This window comes from Puntigrus tetrazona, chromosome 6, assembly GCF_018831695.1.
Source record: "Puntigrus tetrazona isolate hp1 chromosome 6, ASM1883169v1, whole genome shotgun sequence".
Taxonomy (NCBI): Eukaryota; Metazoa; Chordata; class Actinopteri; order Cypriniformes; family Cyprinidae; genus Puntigrus; species Puntigrus tetrazona.
This window is the reverse complement of record NC_056704.1, coordinates 3321429-3343460: the sequence shown is the minus strand read 5'-3', so window position 1 is coordinate 3343460 and position 22032 is coordinate 3321429. Positions and strand designations below refer to the sequence as shown.

At 36.9% G+C, this 22032-nt stretch overlaps 1 protein-coding gene across 2 annotated transcripts; it reads left to right on the top strand.

The window, feature by feature from the left end:
• The first annotated feature begins 367 nt into the window (after positions 1–367).
• Positions 368–21573, top strand: bin1b (bridging integrator 1b). 2 transcript variants are annotated; one of them, XM_043242535.1, is made up of 18 exons: positions 368–790; positions 7830–7910; positions 8021–8075; positions 9170–9264; positions 10469–10564; positions 11466–11573; positions 11796–11888; positions 12653–12738; positions 13474–13549; positions 13639–13694; positions 13825–13857; positions 14616–14679; positions 15398–15526; positions 16866–16889; positions 17392–17739; positions 17940–18005; positions 18598–18699; positions 18775–21573. In XM_043242535.1, exons 1-18 carry the CDS (start codon positions 710–712, stop codon positions 18874–18876), a joined length of 1695 nt encoding a protein of 564 aa, XP_043098470.1. In that variant the 5' UTR covers positions 368–709; the 3' UTR covers positions 18877–21573. The 2 variants fall into 2 exon arrangements, with proteins under 2 accessions (XP_043098470.1, XP_043098469.1); XM_043242534.1 differs by lacking the exons at positions 11796–11888; positions 15398–15526; positions 16866–16889; positions 17392–17739 and having other exon boundaries at positions 372–790.
• Positions 21574–22032: the final 459 nt, after the last annotated feature.

Sequence of the window (22032 nt, the reverse complement as noted above, 5' to 3'; positions counted from 1 at the left end):
AAAAATAATAATTCATTTGCAAGCGCTCCCATCCTAAAACTTAATAGGCAACTTTTTTTCGTGATGTATAAAGGGCTAATTTGTACAGTGAAAAAAATCAGCATAATAAATGAGTAAAATATTATTTGAAAAATGTTTTGGTTTTACATCACTGCATTTTTGCCTGTGGTTCTGTACGTTTAGACATTTTTGCTTATTTAAATCCGTTAAATTGATCCATTTTTATAAATGTATTTATTTGAAAGTTTTTTATTCTATGTAATAATACCTATTTAATTAATCAAAATGTTTAATAACAATTTTACCTGTGGCTTTAAGAGCGCGTCTATAATAAGGAGTGGAAACATAATCCAGGTCTCTCTCTCTCTCTTTCTCTCTCTCTCTTGTTTTTCAGTCGCTTGTCACCAGAAGCGAATAACGGATCCCGTTAGCCCGTAAACTGCCTGCCAGTTTTAACTTTAAACTTCGTTAAAGCGTAGTTTGGAGGGAGTTTAGCCTAATAATAACACCTCGCGTCCACATTTAGGACTCTGAACTCGCGCACTGTCTCTTTAAGAGGGTTTACCCACCGACCTCCTGTTGATCCGACAGCGTTTCCCCATACATTACAGTCCTTCTGTATCTCCCGCTGGCCTCTCTGCGCTTCGCTTCATTCATAACGGTTTGATTATTTATTTATTTATTCGCTTTGGAAACTTGAAGCTCAAACATGGCAGAGGTAGGGAAAGGAGTCAACGCCGGGAAACTGGCCAGTAATGTGCAGAAGAGGATAACCCGAGCACAAGAGAAGGTATGCGTGCTTGCATCTACTCTTTTTGTAAGTGCTTTATTGTTGTTATTTAGTTTGAACATTCAGCCGCGACCGACTGATCAAATGATCTGACACTGTTTACTGTAGATATGAAACACTTCATACTACACTCACTCATGTGTTTGTCAGGCTCTCTTGCGTTGAAAAGGTGTTTTTATTTCTCATTCAAAGAGCAGTTTCTTTTAAAGTTATGTTTGAGACCGATGGGGTCATTTGAGATGAAGTGCGTTAAAGAGCAGCTGTCAGTGACCAAAGCTCTTTTTGACATTTGAGTTCCTTTCCATTGAATCAACCATTCGTTATATTATATTATATCATGTTACCTAGTGGTGAAGACTGGGACTATCTGTGACACTTTTGAACATTTGTCAGGTTAGGTTTCGTTTATTTTGAAAAAGTTAGGCACGTACCCTAAAGACCTGAGTAGAAAAAGTATGTAATGTAATTTCTGTCATTTCCCAAGTAAAAATAACAACAACAACAAAAAAATGTATAATTTTAAAGCACAAAATAATTGATTATTTATGGGCATGTTGTCATATGGGGAAAGTTAGGGAGCTACTTTTTTTTTTTAAATATGAAAATTAAAGTAAAATAAATTAATAAGTAAATAAAACGTGTAAAACGTGTTGTAGGCTCCACTATAAGTAACTGAGACATTCTAACTTCTAAAATTGCTCTCATGTGACGACTTGTCCCTCGCTGAACTATTATGAAGACTGTTGTCTATAATCTCTCCTCATTATATACTCTGCACTTGTCTGAATGTGTGTCGGTGTATTTTTCTTTTCTTTTTTTCACAGTTTGAGCTGTTTGGATTCGTAAAACCCACCGCTAGAGAAAACAACCATCGCTTTATAATTACTCGTCCCTTACAAAAACCAGCTAGTCTCACTCTCTCCTGTAACATTCTGACAGAATGTTTCCTTAGAGATACACCTGGACGTAAAACATGAATGGACTAACAGCATTACGTCCGCTGCAAATGAATCTGTGGTTCTTGGGAACATATTGATCGGTTTGGAAATGGCCGTGTTGGGGCACAGTTTAAGTCTCAGGGTATGAGTGGTGCATCAACAAAAACATCCCCCAAACCGAAAGCAGGAGGTACACAGGAAGTGTCATTTCCACACTAAACGCTGCAAATGACCGCTGGCCTCCCAGAACGCACAGCTGGACTCCAGAGTTATATGAAGTACTTGATCAATTTATCCAGTCTAGGTTTATTTTTTAGGGATCTGTCGCTTGCACACTGTTTATAATCTGAGTTATTAATCCAAACTAGCACTAGAATCAGTACAGAGACATCAGAAATCGATAGTCTTTTAATACTGGTCATTTTTTCATTTAGGCTGTTTCATGCTTAATGTTCTTTCACACTATTATTTTTTGTAAGTGGCTTAGACATGGATAGGAGATTTCTTGGAAAGATAGTTTTATCATTTCCTGTCGTTATAAATCAAGAAGGCGCATTACTTTTCAGTCATATAGATGTTCACAAGGAGAGTTATTTAGTTATTCGTCTGCTTCTGTGTTTGTGTTCCTCTTCCTGTAGCTCTTCTGTCCATGCTAGACTCATAGAGCCTATTTTCAGTTGTTTTGTGTGTAATTTTGAGTTTTCTGAGATCCAGTTCTCGTGTCTGTAAATGTAGTAAATACATCGGTAAAACAGTCCATGTCACATCAGTGGCTCAATTTCTGTTTTTCAACGCTAAATTAATACTTTTTTTTCCATAAAGAAAACAAAAATAATTTACTACCAATTTACTCAACCATTCTTCTCCCCCGAGTTACGTCTTCAGCTCTTATTAAGCATTACGCTTATGTGCACGCTTGGGGGAGAATAGTTGGGTAAATTATGATATTTTTGTCTTTTTGTTTCTTTGCACGAAAAAAAAGGATTCTCGTAGCGTCAGAACAATTTGTGTTATGAAGATGAACAAAGGATACGGGTTTAAAATGACAAGAAAGACAAATGTTTCATTTTGGGATGAACTAACCATTTCGGCCATCAGACCACAAGAGACTTGCTGTCTAGCTACCTTGTTGAACCTCACCACGAAGACTATTTCATGAAGTATCTAGCTTCAGAAAACTTGGAATATACTTATTAAGATTTCTTATGTTGCTTCAGTTGACAGAATTATAATATTTGCATGAATTATCCATTTAATATTGGCAGATTTCGTTTGTCTGTAGGCGTTACAGTTGGCCTAAATATTATTTGTCAGCACTTGTTTTAGTTGCATTTAGTGTACTTCACGGTGGCTCAAGTCCTCAGCTGTCTCTGCCTCTTTAAGGTGTGAAAAGCTGGACTCACTCTAAAAGTATCTATATGCGTATTTGTGTGTGTGTGTGTGTGTGTGTATACACTCCGTTCTAAGTGATACACAGGCCATCAATGTTATTGCATTCGCTGTCTCCTCTTCCTCCCTGAAACTCGTCCAGGTAGAGGAGAGTTAACCATGATCCTTTAGTGGCAAATGGCCCACATCTCTGCACTTTTCTCACTCTTCACTTCTCCCACATACACCTGTCTGTCATTAGACGATGTTTGTCACTAATTTGGAACATCAAGGCGGGCTATTCTTGAGTTACCCAATCGTTTTTTTGTAGAAACATTCCAGAAGTGTCCAGTCGCAGAATGACCCTGGAGGACAAGAGATGGGTGCAAAGTTACAACCACCTCCTTTTCTCAGATTAGAATCCAAAGGAAGCGTCCTCAGTCTCCCCCTGACCTCTGCTCTGATTGGACAGGCGGCCTGTCAGTCGAAAGCTCAAGCTTTAGCCACACCCCTCTTCCGCACTCCACCCACACACCTGTCCATCCTCATAGATCTGTAGAGCAGTGTGTGGATTGGGCTATGAATAGCAGACAGGCTGTAGCTGTGAGCTAATCCCCAGAAGCCCCTTGTGCCACAAACTGTGGCGTGTGTGAATAGCAGCGGCTGTGGTCTGGGGTATTTTTGGGGCTGTAACTGAACACCAGCGCACATCGACCAGAAGTAAAGACCAAGGGCCTTTATAAAATACAGATGAAGTGACATTTGGCTTATGCTTGAGAGAATGCGGTCATAAATTCACGCAAGCACATGCAGGCTACTGCTAAATCGCTCTCACTGTAAGCTCCTTTAACCTGTTAGTTAAGGCTCCACAGACACACTAATTAAGCCCATCCGCTTGCCACTCCTATAAAACAGCAGAAGTGTGGGTGTGCGCTTAATTTATACAGATTTGTCCCAGAAATACAGCTCAGTCTGGGCAGTTTGGAGCTAAAAATGTCTTATTTTACAGTATAGAAATCAGTAAAAGTAGCATGGGAAAGAGAAAATGAATTTGCGTATGGCAACAGATCATGAGGGTGTGTTAATATGGATAACTGCATCAATTAGTATAAACTTGCCTCTCAGTTGCTCGAGTGTTTCACTCACACACTCATAGGAATCTCTCAGCTGCCGGACAAATGGTTGGCGCTGGTCTGATCAGAGCTGTATAAGTTGAACATGCTGATTCAGAAATAGTTCTCCAGTCAATGAAAATTTGTCATCATTTACTCATGTCAAAGTCCCGGCTTTTTTCTGTGAAACGCAAAAGGAGACAACTTGAAAAAGGTTCCTGCTGCTCACATACAATTGAATGCAGAGATTCCAAAAAAGGCAGTTCATATGACTTGTGTACCATATTAGTCTTCTAAAGCCATATTTACAGATTGTAATTTAAGCTAATTTTTAGGACACGGACGCATTATGCAAGTCAGCTTCCAAATGAGGAAACGCACAGTATGATGACACTACTCCAGTACTTAATTTCAATTGTAAATCAGAAGAGTACAGAAGCTAGAGCAGAAGTGTAACTGAACAAAAGTTGAGACAGTTAGGATATTTTTGTATTTTTTCATAGGAAATACCTTAGTTTATGGTTGCACATTTATTAAATGCTCTCAAAATAGAACTTCCTGAAGATTGTATTGCTTCTAGTTCTTTTAAAACCATTTGTGCTTGTGATAGGTCATTAAAGGAATTGTTCACCCAAAAATGAAAATTATGCCATAATCTACTCGCCCCCAACCCATCCTAGGTGTGTATGACTTACTTCTTTCAGACGAAGACAGTCACTGGCTCTTCCAAGCTTGGTAATGCTGGTGGATGATGGCCATGATTTGGAAGCTCCATAAATCAGCAAGTACTGAGTATAGCCATTTGCACAATGTCAAGAATTAAATTTAATTTAAAAAGTAGAAATATTTGTGTAACAAAAACCCAGCGATTTGCTTCAGAGGACATGCGATAACCCTCCGAAGGTGTATAGGTTAGTTTTATGACACAGTACCGATTTATGAAGCTTCAAAATCATGGCCACCATCCACCTGCATTATCAAGCTTGGAAGAGCAGGATAAATTATTTTAAAACTCTGCGTTCATATACACCTAGGATGGCTTAGGGGTGAGTATTATGGTGCAATTTTAATTTTTGGGTAAACTATTCCTTAAATTAATGATTTTCATTGTACGTCTACATGAAAAATGATTATAAAGCTCTGGACTCTGGAGGTTAACTAATTGTTTCATATAACTAATCTTTGGCTGCATTATAATGATTTCCTAATGCGCAGTATGATTGAAGAACACATGTGGATGCAGTTTGGATGTTGAAAATAAATATTTTTCTTTTTCTTAAAAGAATAAATTAGTTAATTTAGTTGCATGAAATGAAACAATGAAATCAGCAGAATGATACGATCCTCCCATCAATGCCGTGTTCGGATGAAGACAGCTTATTTTATGTATAATTAGATGCATAGAATCCATAATTGCACCTGTGTTATGATTTACAAAAGAAAACTGATACAAAAACTAAAGTAATCATGCTGAAAATTGTAACAACGTTTCGCAACATGCTGTTTTTTAATATTTTTGATCAAATAAATAAGGCACTGGTGAGTATGAGAAATGTTCAAAAACATAAAAGTATCTCATCAACCCCCAATTTATGAAAAGTAGCATATTCTCCATAGCCAGCCTGCTTAATTAAATAATCTTTTTTTTCTTCAGTTGACCAATAACCATGCCTGCTTGACTCAAAACTAAGTATTAACAAAATGTACTAAAAGAGTCATACTAGTGAATGTTGCTCTATTTCAGAAAATCATCTTCTGTACATTCTGCATCATGTTATCATACCGTTCACCAAGCGCCTGCTCTCTAGATAAAAATCCATGCCGTTCGACCATTAGCTCAGTGAGTACAGTCATATCATAGTGTTCCTGGAAGACCTCTGAGTCAGAGAGAATGCCTTCATCCCAGATCTGCTCTACTGCACAGGGAGCACAGGTCATCATGACACAGATTCAGACCGCTGTATTTTAAGATGTCGGGGGGCTCGAGGGAGGGGGTCCTACCTCAGTGCATTTAGGATCAGCTTTCAAACACTCCCAGCACGGTAATACACATTCATACATTCTTCAAGAAGAGCACAGCTGACACTGCCTTTATTAATATAGGCCAAGAGAAAGCCAGGGAGAGATTAGAGGTTTCTGTGATTTCCCTTTGAGCGTTTTTTGAATTCCTTTTCTCTAATAGACCAGGAACTTCTCTGGAACTTACTGTATTGTTGTATTTAGTTTGACATTTGCTACAAAGTGAACAGAAAGTTTCCTGTTATGTGTAGCAATTTATTGAAAGTGATGTTGCTCTAGGTGGGTTTTAGTAGTAGACTGTTTAGTGTATTAACCTTCAGATGGCTTACTTCTAGTTGCCTTTGCATATTAAACTTTTTAGAAAGCATTTTAAAATAGAGAAATGTGATAAACTTCATCCTTTCGGCTTGAAATCTTTGACATTATGAAGCAGATGTCATGGGGTGTTCTATACTGTTGCTCGTGTCAGGCTGGCGGAGACCGATCTCTTTGGGTCACAAATGGCACGGCATGTTTAATATGCCACCAGGACTTGATATGGGGGAGCAGAAGGAAAAGGAAATGACCTCTGAATAAATAGAACAGGATTCAAGCACTACCTCGTACATGTCGGACAGGAAGTGGGGCTATCTGAACTCTGAAGGAAATGTGCGTAATTAAATCTGCTAGGAAATAGTTATGTCTTGTATAATGAAAACATCCTATGGAATAAAAGGACATTGGGCTTTGAACTTTCGGAAGGTGTTCGTGTGCGCGCTTGGAAAGTAAGTGAAGTTCAGTCAGTGACACATGCTCTGGAACTCATTGTAAGACTCCTCGAATAAGTTTCATGTTTTATGAACGGTTACTGGATGTCAGCGTTCTTCATGGGGAAGAGGAACATGGAACCGATACTGAAAGCACCGTTTGTGGTGGCAAGGGATTTAAGAAGCTGTTTCTTGACACCTTTTTAAGACAAACAGACACATCTACACTCTCAATAAAAGCCACTTGACTTGACTTGACTTAAGACTGTATTTTCATTTGCCTAAAATTAAAAATGCAGTGAAACCTTTTGAATCTGATTAATTAATCAAAAGTCCAAATCATTTAAAATGTTTGACAGCTGCTGAAGAAGGCAATAATGTCAGGCTGATGATTTCATCATAATTATAGGATGTGGTTAAACGTGACACCAATGTATAACATAATAAATAATTATTTTTAATTATTACTGTAAATCACAAGAAACAAGTTCATTAGTTTGACATAAATTCAGATAAACATGGTACAAGTAACTTTTTAGGACACATCGACTGTAGGATGTTTATGATTTTTATACAGTTCTAACCGGGTACGGTGTGATACGTTTATTAGTTAATTAGATGATTTGATGCAACTAAAACAGTTTCTCATCAAATATATTGGTAACACTTGATTTTAGGGTCTCTTAACTAGTTGCCTATTAGCATGCATGTTAGAAAATGAGCCATTTGTTAAATTATGATTTTTATAAATTCTCCCCACAAACACAAAGGCCGGCCTGCAAACCAGCAAAGCAGAAGTGGTATGTGTTTGAATGTGCATGTATGATGTAGGCTGTATTTTGTTGCTCTCTGATAGGTGTTGCAGAAGTTGGGAAAGGCAGATGAAACAAAAGACACAGCATTTGAGGAGGAAGTGGGCAAATTCAACAAGCAGCTGGTAACAGCCTTAAACCTTCACCCTCTCTGACCCCCCCCACCCCTTAATATATTCCTTGCCTTGACATTTGACCTGTAACCCTCATGGTTTCTTCTGACTTATATCTACAGGCTGATGGCACCAAATTGCAGAAAGACTTGAAGGCATATATGACGGCAGTGAAAAGTAAGACTCGAATTGTGTGTATGTGTATATATTAAAAAAAAGTAAAAATCAATGAGAGTTTAATCAACAATCGATTATCATTTACTCTCCATCATGATGTTCCAAACCTGCATGACTTTCATTCTACTGCAGAACCCAAAAAATATATATTTTGGTAACCATTGACTTTCATTGTGTGAACAGAAACGCTGACATGATTGATAATATATATTTTTATGTTTCATCAAAGAAATAAATTCATACCATTTTTCTTACACAAATTGAAGATGAATAGATAATAATGACATGAGCTATGCTTTTAACGCCTTTCATTTAGAAAAAGCAAACACAGTCATGTGCAAAAACATTAAAAATAAACATATATTCAGTATGGTAATTTGCCAAAAGTAGAACCAAATGTGCAATGACCCTATCATGCTCCTTTGTGCAGCCTTCACGCAGATAAAACACAGGAGCTTCTCTAAAAGCAGCCGAGACTGAACACATTTGGTCCTGCATTTATAGTAGTACCTGCCTCCATGTCTAACACAGATAAGGGAGTCACAAATTCTTTCTAGGTTGTAAACATGTGGAAAGTGTTTTCAGGTCTGGCCATACTTGTTTGCTCTTAAAGGGATAGCTCACTTAAAAATGAAACACTGTCATTATTACCCTCCCTCATTCAGTCATCATTTACTAATTTTCTGGCTTCGAACATGTAAGTTTGACAACATGTTAGTGCATTTTTTTGGGGTGACTAGATCTGTCAAGCTCCAAACATGACATAAAACACCATAAAAGCAGTCGGTACACCACATTCCAATTCTTTAATGCAGCAGTTTTATTTATGGGTGAACTACCACTTTAACCACCGGTGAATGGTACTACATTTAAGAAATGCAAAGTAGGCAGCCTTCTGCCTTTTACTGCAGACTCAAGTGTGCTACCCTAATGCAAAACCCCATCCCTCAGCTTCCTCCCCTGTGCCCACAGCACTTCTCACTTCTCTGAAAGACACGAAGAGAAATAGCATGCTTGTGTTTTGGGTTGAGTGACTGAGCAGGTATCTGTGTCACTGACTGTCTCTTAGCTGACCAGTTTTTTTGTTTCCGCAGCCATGCACGAGTGTTCGAAGCGTCTGCATGACTGTCTGGCAGAAATGTACGACCCCGAGTGGTTTGGCAAAGAGGAGGTGGACTCCATCGCAGAGGTGTGCAAGGATGTCACTGGCAGAGCAAAAACACTCTGTCTGGATTGTGTGACATTATTGGTTTCGGTGTGAAAAATCTCATAGGAAAGGAAAATCTCTTTGAAATGTTGGCTGTTTCTTTTTAAGTCTCTTGATTCTTACGTGGCGTATGCAAAAGCGCCAGAGAGACCTCAAATGTGTCGCTAGTTTCAGAAGAGATCTCAGTAATGTCACAAACCAGATACCAAACCAGAGGAGAATGTTAATGTAAACAGGAAATTAGATACTTATCTCAGATGTTCGAAGATACCAAAATCTGCCAGCATTCGAAATATACATTGCCGTTCAAAATGTTTTTTCTTTCTTTTCACAAGCAGCAAAACTGTTCCCAACCTTGATGACAATATAATAATTATTGAGCAACAAATCGGCATACTAGAACGATTTCGTGTAACACTGAAGACTTTGCATAACAAGAATAAATTACATTTTAAAATGCATTAAAATATAAAACAGTTATTTGAAATTCTAATAATTTACTGTATTTGTGATCAAATAAATCAGCCTAAAGGCATTTAAAAATATATATAAATATATATTTTAATTCTAAATCCACGAAATGAGAATTATCCTCAAATGTAGTCACCTTCAGGCCATCGAAGATGAGTTTCTTTCATCAGAATTAGAGTGTGGATTATTTTTTTATCAGCTGTTTGGGCTTTCATTCTGATGGCACCCATTAACTGCAGAGGTTGGTGCAAAGGAGGTTTTGTTGGTGCAAAAATTATGTAATGCTAAATTTCTCCAAATCTTTACCTTGGATGACCTAAAGGTTAGTAAATTCACCCCCTAGCAAAACTATTCCTTTAAGACTGTATGCAAGGGAAGGATTACTGCTGTCCACAGTGTGTTTAGATCTCTGTTTACTCTGTTCAATCTGCAAATTGATTCTGTTTTCTACATTTCTTTGATTTCTTCCACTCACCCGTTTCTCTGTGAGTAAAGGAGATGATAGAGAAAGAAATGGATAATAATCTGGAGGTAAACATGACGGTCTAGCCTAGAGCTGGTGCTGGCTAAGCTAAAGTAGTGCTTCTGCAGTGAACTCTGTTTTAGAATAGTTTCGTACACATACTGTATATTTAGACTTTTGTCATCAGCGGTTTGTCAGTGTGTGAGAGAGTATGTGTCTTGCTGAACGCGTCTGACCACATTTGTTTTACAGGACACTGACCTCCTCTGGCAAGATTTCCACCAGAATCTTGTGGACAATGCCCTCGTCTCAATGGACACATATCTGGCTCAGTTTCCAGACATAAAGGTTTGTTTTTGCTTTAATAAGTGGTGCATGTGAACATTTGAACATTTACAGGAACTAGTGAGTGATTTTATTGCTGTCCGAATTCAGAACGTCTGTGTTTTTCCACCCGTGTAAAAATTCCCAGCTAAATGACCTACCGTTTTTTGACAAACACTAAGGTTGTGTGGTAATTTAATTGCCGTGTGAATCCACATCTCTTGAGTTTACTAGAAGGGATCAATCGAGAAGTGGTTTTGTAAATGACTTTTCACCGCTGCCAAGCATCGTACAGTAATGGTTGTGCTTTGTGGTATTGTGCATGCATTTTAAATATGGATACTTTTATTACTGAAATGCTGGAAAATGTTTAGAAGGATTTTATTTCGTCACAGTTTCTGTGTACTATCTCTTAAGGAAAAAAAAACCTTGTATAATTTTGAAATGGATCATTATATTGGTATGCAATAAATGTATACACTATTAAACATTCAACTTTAAAACATTTTTTAAATTAAATCATTTTTAAAATAATCATTAATTAATAATTCATTTTAAAATAACATCAATGCAAGACGTTTGAATCACTGATTATTCTAGTTTTCAAAAATAGTAATATTAAATTGTATTAAATAATATACAGAAAAATGATTGTTTTGTCATTAAATGAAATATGAGCAATCCAAAAAATATTGTCCATGTAAGCAATTCATCCATGACATCATGGCATAAATCGTCATACGAATGCATGACTTTTATCATTAATGCGCCATATACATCTATTTTTACAGACTGAAGTTGGTTTCCGGCTGCATCTAGACACCAGAATTTGTTGCATCACATAGCAAGAACCATCTAACCGCACTCACAACCTTATAACAACACCTTGGCAACCATCAACTTGTGACTCTGTCTCCATCTACAGGCTCGCATCGCTAAGCGTGAAAGGAAGCTGGTAGATTTTGACAGCGCCAGACATCATTTTGCCTCTATACAGAAAAGCAAGAAAAAGGATGAGGCCAAGATTGCCAAGGTACTGAAAGCTCGTCCCTGCTTCTTAATGTATGCTGATGCGCTGCTTTCTGGCTCTTTGTGCTTAAACCTCGTTAACTAACCGGCTTATTGCCATAATGCATAATTAATTGCATTTTGGAGTCAGTTCATATGCTTGAGTGTGTGTTTTGCACAAGCTGTTGTCTTTGTGTGAGCTAACATGAGCACTGCAGTGTCTGTGGTCTCTTCGCTGCACGTCTAGCCTCTGGCTCTGGTGGAGAAGGCCGCTCCCGGCTGGGCTCAGGGAATAATCACAGCGCATCAGATCGCTCAAACTAACCTCTCCAGAAACCAGGTGACTCATCTGTCACTCAGCCTGTAACCCCTCCCTTAATCCGTATAACCCCACCCACGTACTCACAGGCCACACCCACTCATACGTGGCTTCCTCAGGTGTATTCATTTCATGCTTTTGTACGTATGACATAAAATATATGTTTGTTTAAAAGAATACTGTGTAGTTTGGGGTCAGGAAGATTTTTAAGAGTTTTGGAAACAAGTCTGTCATGCTCAACAAGACTGCATTTATTTAATATCGAGTATAATTGTGTACAATTTCGAATAACCATTTTCTATCTAACCATCTATATGAATATATTTTAATATTTATTTCTGTGAATTTTCAGCTTGACAGTCTGAGCCTGAACCCTTAAATGGAGGTGCAATTTAAATTAAAATAAATGTAAAAAATATAAATAAACTAAATAAACAAAAATGTATTCTTTCTGTATTTTTATAATTTATTCACCAAACAATACAGCCATAATTTGTTTTCATTGTATGAAGAAATACAGCAAAACATTATTCAGAGTTGCATTTTATGTAAATAAATAAAATAATAATACATTTAAATAATACATGCAGTGAGTAGATGTTTTATGTTTATTTAATAATGCTTTCTGGAGCTTCCAGTAGAAAGGAATCAGATCACAGGGTGCATTTGTCCACAGTCTATTCATGCAGAATTAAATGCCTAATTCTTTGTATATATATTATCGTAAATGATAGTGTGTTTATCCTAATGACCGTGTGTGTGTTGATGTGTCTGTATGTGTTTAGGCTGAGGAAGAGTTGGGCAGAGCTCAGAAGGTGTTTGAGGAGATCAATTATGATCTCCAGGAGGAACTTCCCACCCTGTGGGACAGGTAAAAACCAGCACCATCTCTTTTTATCTCTCGTATTCCTGCCCCTCTTTTTAAAGGAATAGTTCACCTCAAAATGGGTAACCGTCACATTGTTCTAAACCTTATTTTAGCTGCTGTTTTTTTTTTTCCTGTGGGAACACAAGAGGACGTCTTTGCAGTATTTTCTCTTTTCCATATAATAACAGTTTAAAGTGATTTAAAATGTAACTTTAAGCTGATTTTTCAGCATCAATACTCCAGTCTTCACTCGCGTGATTTTTTATAAATTATTGTAATATTTACTTATTATTAAAAAATGCTTTTGTAAAAATGAATTGTTAAAATTTTTATAGCTTTGGATAAAGTTGTCTGCTAAATGTAAGTGTAAAACTGTTAAATATTTTTGTGGAAACTATGATGCATTATTTTTTTAAGATACTTTTATATATATATTTAGGTCTTTACTGTCACCTTCTTGTTTAATTTTTTTTTTCAATAAATAGTGTCTTATTGACCCTAAACTGTTGACCTGTATGATTTAGGACATCATTTATGCAGTTTATCTTATTGAGTCTTTATATAAAAAACTGTGCAAATATTGGTATTTTATGTTCAACCGAAAAAAACAGCATGATTTGAATAACATCACGACTAGTATATAACAGAATATACCTTTTTGGTGAGCTCAAACATTCTTCCTCCCTTTAAATGATCCGATGTTGACTCATCGTTTTCTCTCTCTCTCTCTCTCTGCAGTCGTGTTGGCATTTATGTTAACACATTCCAGAGTGTTGCCGGCCTGGAGGACAAATTTCACAGGGACATGGGCAAAGTGAGCCAATAATAAGAGCTTGATTAACAAGAGATAAATGAAATTATTGTTGTTAGTTACCAGGGTATGTTGCTCTCTCTCACACCCAGCTGAACCAGAATCTGAGTGATATCATGACCAAACTGGATGAGCAGCGTCTAGCCAAGTGAGTGCCTTTATTCTGGGATATTTCCTGTCTGTATAGACGCTTCAGGTTTCCTGTAGTTTAGCACACGGATGTGCGAGTTCTTGTTTTCCTTGTAAATTAAACCAACGCTCCCCCAAATAACCCACAGAAAAGGTGTCACGACAGCAAGCACTGGGAAGAGGTAACAATGTTTTATGTGTGTGTTTGTGCATCACTTCAACAAGATTACGCTTGTTTTGGTGTGTAAATCCTTTTAATGACATCACAAATTTAGCAGAGAAGAAGAAAGCAATATCTGAGACTTCTTCTGAAGAGTTTTCTGAGAAATAGTGCAGTGAAATGAATAACCGCTATTAATTGCATGCAAAATATAGTATATTCATATAATATAATATATATTTGTATTTTGTGTATGTTTATTATGTATATAAATACATACAGTATATATTTTGAAAACAACATAACACAAACATATAATTATTGTATATTACTGTATATTATGTATGTGTGTGTATATATATGATAAATATACACAGTATATTATAAGCAAAGACTTTTATTTTGGAATCGGTTAATAGCAATTGATCATTGGACAGCACTACTGAGAAACATTTGTTTTCACTTGAGAAGCATACGTTTTTCCTGTAACCTTTTTTTGTGACAAATCACAGTTGATTTATTAAAACTGCACTAACACTTGTTTGCTATTGAAAATTACTGCTTGCATGGGGCTGTGTGTACATGCTGACACAGAAAATATAACTGCATGTCTGGAATGTCTTTGAAATGCAGTAATTGTGCATGGTAGTGATTCAAACCAATCTGTCTGCAGTATTCACACTGATCTCTGCTGCCACCTAGCGATGTATTTCAGTCAGGACACTCTTGACTGTCTCGTGTAGTATTTATTTACCAGTGTGGTTTTTTTCTTTAATGCAGTGAAGAAGCAGCCAATCACAGCCTCTCAGAGTCCGGGTCAGACGCCCCTAAATCACCAGCAAAGGTACAGTGAGAGACCTGATGTTTTTATGTGTGCATTATATTATGTTTATGTATTTGTATCTTGTTTATGTCTTACACTATGTATAAAAAGTGTCCCTTTTTTTATACATTTATACAACATACACTGCCGTGGGGTTTAAATACGTGTTTAAATAGGTGATGAATCTCCTGATAAGAAATTATGGGTTTTTTTCTCATAAAAAAACTGAACATAACCATGTAAATATGTATGTGATTGGTAATAATAATTAAAACCGTGTTATTCTAGTATTATTTATAAACTATATACTTATGGTATTCATTCCTGTGAATCATGTCATGGTCATTTTCCAAATCAAAGTCATCATCCTTAACTCCTTGTTAGTAGAGACTTGAGCAGAGCATGTACGTGTCATTATTTAGTCGTTTGGTATGCACTTGTCAAAGGAAGTGATGTCATTTCCTCATTATCTTCAGCTGGGATGTTCCCATGACAACAAATGCATATCCCATGACAAAATCATACATATTTTCTTAATTTTTATTGAAAATAAATGCATTTCTGAAAGGTCCATCCCATGACGTTTGCTTCCAAATGCAATCACCATACGTTTTTTTAAACCTAAAGCATGTTACAGAGATAAAAAACTAACCATAAGCGCTTCTGATTTGATGTCTTAACCATCAGCGTGTTATGTATTTTTCTCTTGATTGTGTGTACCTGCATGCACGCGTGGCAGTCCAGAGAAGGACCGCCGGTGTCACGGCCGCCCAGGCCGACTTCATCTCAGGAGGTGAAACAGGACAACACCATTAACATGCTTGAAGATGAAATGGTGCCTGACATTAACAATTCAACCCAGCCACAGGTCAGAGGTCAAATGACTCCCTCCCCTGCTTATCTAAGCACTCTTACTGATCTCTTCCTGGCTTCATCTCCATTTCCTTTAGATATCATCTCCATTCTTAATTAGCAAATTCATCCTCCATTATCACCCCCCAAAAAACATGTTGTCACCTTATTATTACCCTTTTTCTGGTGTTTTGTGCTGTGCACAGCAGTGTAATGGTCCAGTAGTGTGTAGTCTGCTGGATTTAGATCACTTCAGCTCACCAGCTGTGGGTCAGAGGACAGGAAGGGTCAGGATGGCAAAGGCTAAAGGTCAGGGTTTACAGTCAAGCAGAACCATTACTGAATTTGGACCCACACACCGCCTTTACTATTCCTGCTATATACAGTGGTGTGAAAAAGTGTTTGCCCCCTCCTGATTTTGTGGTTTATTGCATGTTCGTTACACTTTAATGTTTCAGATCATCAGACTAATTTAAATACTAATCAAAGGTAACACAAGTAAACACAACATGCAGTTTTTAAATGAAGGTTTTTATTATAAAATCCAAACTCACATTGCCATGTGTGAAAAAGTGTTTGCCCCCTGATTGCTACCACACCTGTTCACATTCAAGAAATCACTTAAACAGGACCTGCATGAAAAAGTGAAGTAGACCAAAAGATCCACAAAAAACAAAACCCAGGAAGGGGGCCGACATAAAGTAAAAGTAGTGAGAGTAGTATGCTAGTTTGCAGTTGTGAATTCAGCACATGCATGCAACATCTTGTAATCTTGAGTTTTAAAGTGGACCGAAATTCATGTTTCCTCTGTCCCCCTGCTTGCACGTCATGCATGTTAATAGTATTCAAAGTATTAGTTTTACTGTATATCTATCAAACATATGCAGTCTGATAGTGAGCACAAGAGAACAAAAACATTTCAAAGGTAGTATATAAACAAATATTTTGGATAATTATACTTTGCTCTCAGCTACTAATTGTATTATATTGCCCTCAGCTCTGTTTGACACAGCTTACCAGGATTGCATTCACTGCACAGATTTCCATAATTTTTCCCCTAAAATCTCATCAAAAATATAGTCTATAGACTCTGTCTGGGCTTCTTCATTGTGAATATTACTGTATACATTTTTTTCTTACTCCTGTACACGGTGTTCCAGTATCCACTTTTAGATCACTTCACCTTTAACGAATGCTTTCCTCTCATGTTTGCTGTAATAATAAGCTCTGAACACTATTATGAGCATAAGGTTTATGAGAGCTCTCTTACTATTGTCATGGTGACAGACATACTTTGCACAGTTATTATAGCCCTCATTTATCTCCCTCTTTCATTTTGTGCTTCCTCACGGAAGGAGGCTGCATGGGATTCATGGGAGGTAAGACCGTGTGCTCTGCTGGCACTCTTGTGACGGATCGGGACTTTTTTGAGATAATCTTCTTGTGGTTCGACCAATCATGGCAGTGGCTTGCACTCAAAGAGCCAAAAAAGAAAACCATTCGATGGGTCTTTTGGATGAAATTATTCTACATTCGTTGGATTGATAAACAAAGAGACATTCAGCAAAAGTTAAGCCGTATCCAATAGTTTTAATAGTCGCGGTATGTCTGGAGCTCAGACAGGTCAAGTTAGTAGATTTTTGAGCTGAAAACAGACATCCGTTGCTGAAACAAGAACAAAAAAGTCTTTTTGACAGTTTAGAATGAACATTAAATCATAATACCATAATTCACATCTCTTCATCTTTTCCTTCATTCCCTTTTTCTTGCGAATCATTTGCAAATCATCTTTTACCATATTGCCTGGCCTTTTCTCCCACCGTGTATTTTACCTCCCATAATCCGACAAACAACCCTGGCGACCCTTCCTCCCCATCCCAGCCCGATCAGACCCCCGCTGCAGAGCCCTCCCAGCAGTGGGACTCGGATGAAGAAGCTGGCCGGCAGCCGTACGAGGCTCCTCAGTGGGAGGATGAGCCGGCTCCCTCCGTACAGCCGTATGAACCTCCCAGCTGGGACGGGCAGGACAGCGTGTCTGCGCAGGCAGGCTGGGGTGGGGAAACAGCTGCACCTGCGCAGCTAGACTGGGAGGATGATGGTGCGGAGCGCTGGGGCGAGGAAGGGTCCCAGGTAGGGCTAAAGCAAGATGCAGATGCAAACTGGGGCAGTGGTGCGGCTCAGGCTTGGGAGGCGAAGTCAGAGCCGCCTCAGTGGGAGGAGCTTCAAAGTGTAAGAGGAACAAGATTCATTTTGGTATTACTGTGGAGTAACGTCGTAGGAACTTAGGATGGATCAGAAGTAGATCATGTTGTTCTGTGGGCGTGGCAGGTTTCCACCGTGGTGTATATTTCTATATCTAACAGGTTTGTTTTATTATATTTAGCGAATGAGGTATAATTAAGGTATTTCTCTTTATTCTTTATCTTTAGAATGAAGCGCCAACAGTGACAAATGGCTCATCAGATGCAGAGCTCCCTCCATCTGTTCTCTATAAGGTGAGATGCACTGAAAACACAATTGTAGTATTTATACTATTATATTACATTATAATACGTCACTGCATTTTACTGTATTTTGACTAAATTATATATATATATATATATATATATATATATATATATATATATATATATATATATATATATATATAATGTAAAAATGTAAAATCAGCATCATCATTGCTAATATGTTGGCTTGATGCTCAAGAAACATTTCTTAGTACAGTTGAAAACAGTTGCTCTGCTTATTATTTTTAGAAAACTGTCTAGAAAACATTTTTCAGGTGACACATTTCACATATTTTGATGATTAGAAATGTGTTTACATTTACTTGAAATTTTTATTTCTTTGTAACAGTTTCTTCATATATTTTTACATAGCAGTATTCATATTTTTAAATAAAATCTTGTGATAAAATCTGGTGATTAAAAATATATATAGATTTTCTGCTCACATTATATATATATATATATATATATATATATATATATATATATATATATATATATATATATATATATATATATATATATATATACTCACACACACACAAAGAGAGGGACAATTTACTTATATGATTTTTGGTAGGTGAAAGTGATGCATGACTACGGAGCAACAGACAGCGATGAACTTGATCTGAAGGCTGGAGACATTGTGCTCGTGCTTCCCTTTGTCAACCCAGACGATCAGGTCAGTCTCGGCACCCATGTTCATACATGCATACAATCGCACAGTGACTCATTGTGTTTTTGTTTGTATGCGCAGGATGACGGCTGGTTAATGGGTGTAAAAGAGTCCCACTGGCTTGAGAATAAAAACCTCGTAGCTAAAGGAGTCTTCCCTGAAAACTTCACCCAGAAACTGTGAGCGGAACAGCCCTCTCACAATCACCTGTTCTTATACTTCGTTTTCTCACCACTTTACTGTGATAACATTTTTTATAAAACATCTTCAAAAAACAAGGGCTTCTCAAGCAAAAAACCCTAGTCTGTATACTGCCTTCAGTTGTAGAATTGAGGTAAGAATGGCATTAAAAGGCATTAGATTTAATTTGCAGGAGCATGCTTTATACAACTTGGGTCATGCACACAGTTCATCCTGATCTGTACACACAATTCAGTCATTTACGGGAGTGACAGCCACATTTAAAAACGTCTTCACTGTTTGTATACAACTGAAGAGAACAATTAGATGATGCATTTAAACTAGATTTGTCGCTCTGCTTTATGCATAGTACAAGAAAGTCGCAGGGAAGGAGATACGAGGTTTGACTTACATATGTTGTCAGCAAACAAGAACAAGCCAAAATATAAACCTAAATAAATCCAAAAGACAAAATATTGTACTGTACCTATCTACATAAATTGGTGAAGCCATAATCCCAAATATGCTGATAATAAGTGGACTTGGCAACACAGCAGGAAAAGGCTCAGTGAAGCAGACTTTCACAAATAAACAACTTCTCTGTCAACAGCCATTTTGTAAAAATAGTTGAATGTAATGAGCATTTGGTTGCTGTAGTATTACTTGGGTCAAAAACAGCACAAGACTCCAAAACATGATGATTTCAGAGTTCTGCTCAGTACACACATAAAGTGATCATTTAGGAAATTCATCCCATATTTTAATGGGTTGTCACTCCCTAACCTTTACAGTGTGAACGTGGCCATGGACAAAATTAAATTAATACCTAATAGAGATGAAAACTGGGGCTGATTTTATTATTTTTTGACGTTGGGCCATTTTGGGAAAATATGAAGCATCAGAATGCTGAATGTGACACACATCAATCAGTGAATTACAGGGAATTACATCTTTTACTCTGCTTAAAGTCAACATGAAATTACTGTTCACAATTCTTAAGTGCTTGTTACATAAATTATACATTATTACATATATACATTATTGTCCATAAAGTAAAATAAATAAAAAAAAACTGTTAGATTTTAACCAAGTATAAATAGAAACAAATAGCATCCAAGTGACAGACGCTCTACACACAAAGTTTATTAGATTTAATACACTATTAATATATATTAATACACTATATACAACTGGTGGGCAAAAAGGTTCCTGCATGATGTCACAAATCTGTCAGTATCTTCCAAACCAATCAAGTCTGAAGTCCAGTATACAGTATATTCTTTTATTCATAAATATTCCATGTTTCAGGAAAATGCAAAAAAAAGCATTTCATGTTGACTTTAAATCAGGAACAAATGACTCTTTTGCTGGTTTTATTATCTCTAGAGTCTCCTGTACATGTAGAGCCCTTACAAAAGATAAACTGCACTGCATGTGAGGGGTTCATCTCAATACTTTAATGTTTTAAATATTATATTTATCAAAATCTCATTTTATTTGTGTTTTTTTTTGTTCTGTTATAAAGGTCTTCAGGTATATGCCACCAAAGATTTAAAAAATTATACAATGGGACAAACCACTGTGTTGTACTGTATGAGCAACAGTTAGCTTGAAACACGTTTCGCAATGTTTTTTTTAAATCTTTAAAAAATATTTGTTATGGTTGCATGAATGTTTTATATTTCCTTTTTGATGGGTGCACAAAAGCTTTATTCTTAAAGTACATGAGAAGGTCAGATATGTCTATGTTTCATATACTAATATTTAAAATAGAAAATCATGTCAAAAACATACGATTTTTGATTTTCGTGTTGATCTGGGAAAATGTAGCCTGTGCTGCACTGATACAACAGTAGGGTGGAAACACTGAATAAACTGAGCGAGATTTATTCACTTACATTACTGAGATAGTACAGTATCATTCCACCACTGTAATCAGGGCCCAATTTGTTATTTCAAAAGGCAGAATTGTACCCACATCTATTCTGAACTCTCTCTTCTGTCATTTGATGAATTACCACTGCCATTTTCAATAGAAATATGTACACAGATGTCTCTGTTTTAATTTTCTATGTTAATTAAATCAGGATAAATAACACTGCATCGTTGAGAAATGGCAATGACTCATATTCAGTATTCAGCACCTGGTTAAAATGAATTGGTTGAAATGCTACATCCCGTTTTAATGCTTAATCTGTTATCAGATACACAGGGAACCTGCTGATGCCAAAATAGTGTAGAATCTCCCAAGTAGAGTAAATTAGCTGCTATTTTGTGAACTCTTCCGACTGTTCCGATTGTCGACTTGTCAGTGTGTACTGTGTAAATCTAGAGTTTATGTAATATCTCTCTCTAACCTGTTTACATATCAGAGCTGTAATTTTCTTCCCTGGAAAGCTCTATATTTGAATCGGTTTTTGAATATTAAAAGATTTATAAGGCCTTTGAGCAAACAGCTGCCCGAGGTCATGTGAATGAAAAATGTATGAATGTTAAAGTGACTACAAATATCTGAATGGTGAAGGTTCTGATATTTAAAACTGAGATGTTTCACATGAACTATATATAGATTTAGTCAGAAAGGGAAAATGTCCTGCAGCATTTTGGTAGCTTAGGATGTTCTGTCTTAACATGCAGTTCTCTGTAAGAAAAACCCTGTCAAGAAGCCTTCATATTAAAATTAAAATCATACTGGACCTATATAGTGTGCTCTTTTTCATTTCACATCCTAAATCCACGTTTGATATGGGACATATGTGATATTACCAACCAATATAATAGTAAACTGACCTTATTCATTGACAGAAATGCGAGTCTTATGAGCATCAGAATACGTACCACAGGTTATAACAGCTACTAACAATTTAAACAAAGCCCCGGTCTCCCCAGTCTGACTTGATTATAGTTTTCTATAGTTGTGCATCTTTTGTCATGGGAACCGTCTGGGATCAGTTGAGAAATGTTTGTTTCTAGGCTCCATGGCTACTTAGCCAGTTAACAATAGTTTAGACTTAATTAGCGTACAGATATTAGATAGTGCTTCGGGTGAGATGGGGACAGTTTACACCACTTATGTAGATACAGAAACAAGGATATCAAAGATTTGGCTGTTAGCATACTTTTAGTGCAACTGTATAAATGCACAAAATGCAAAAACAC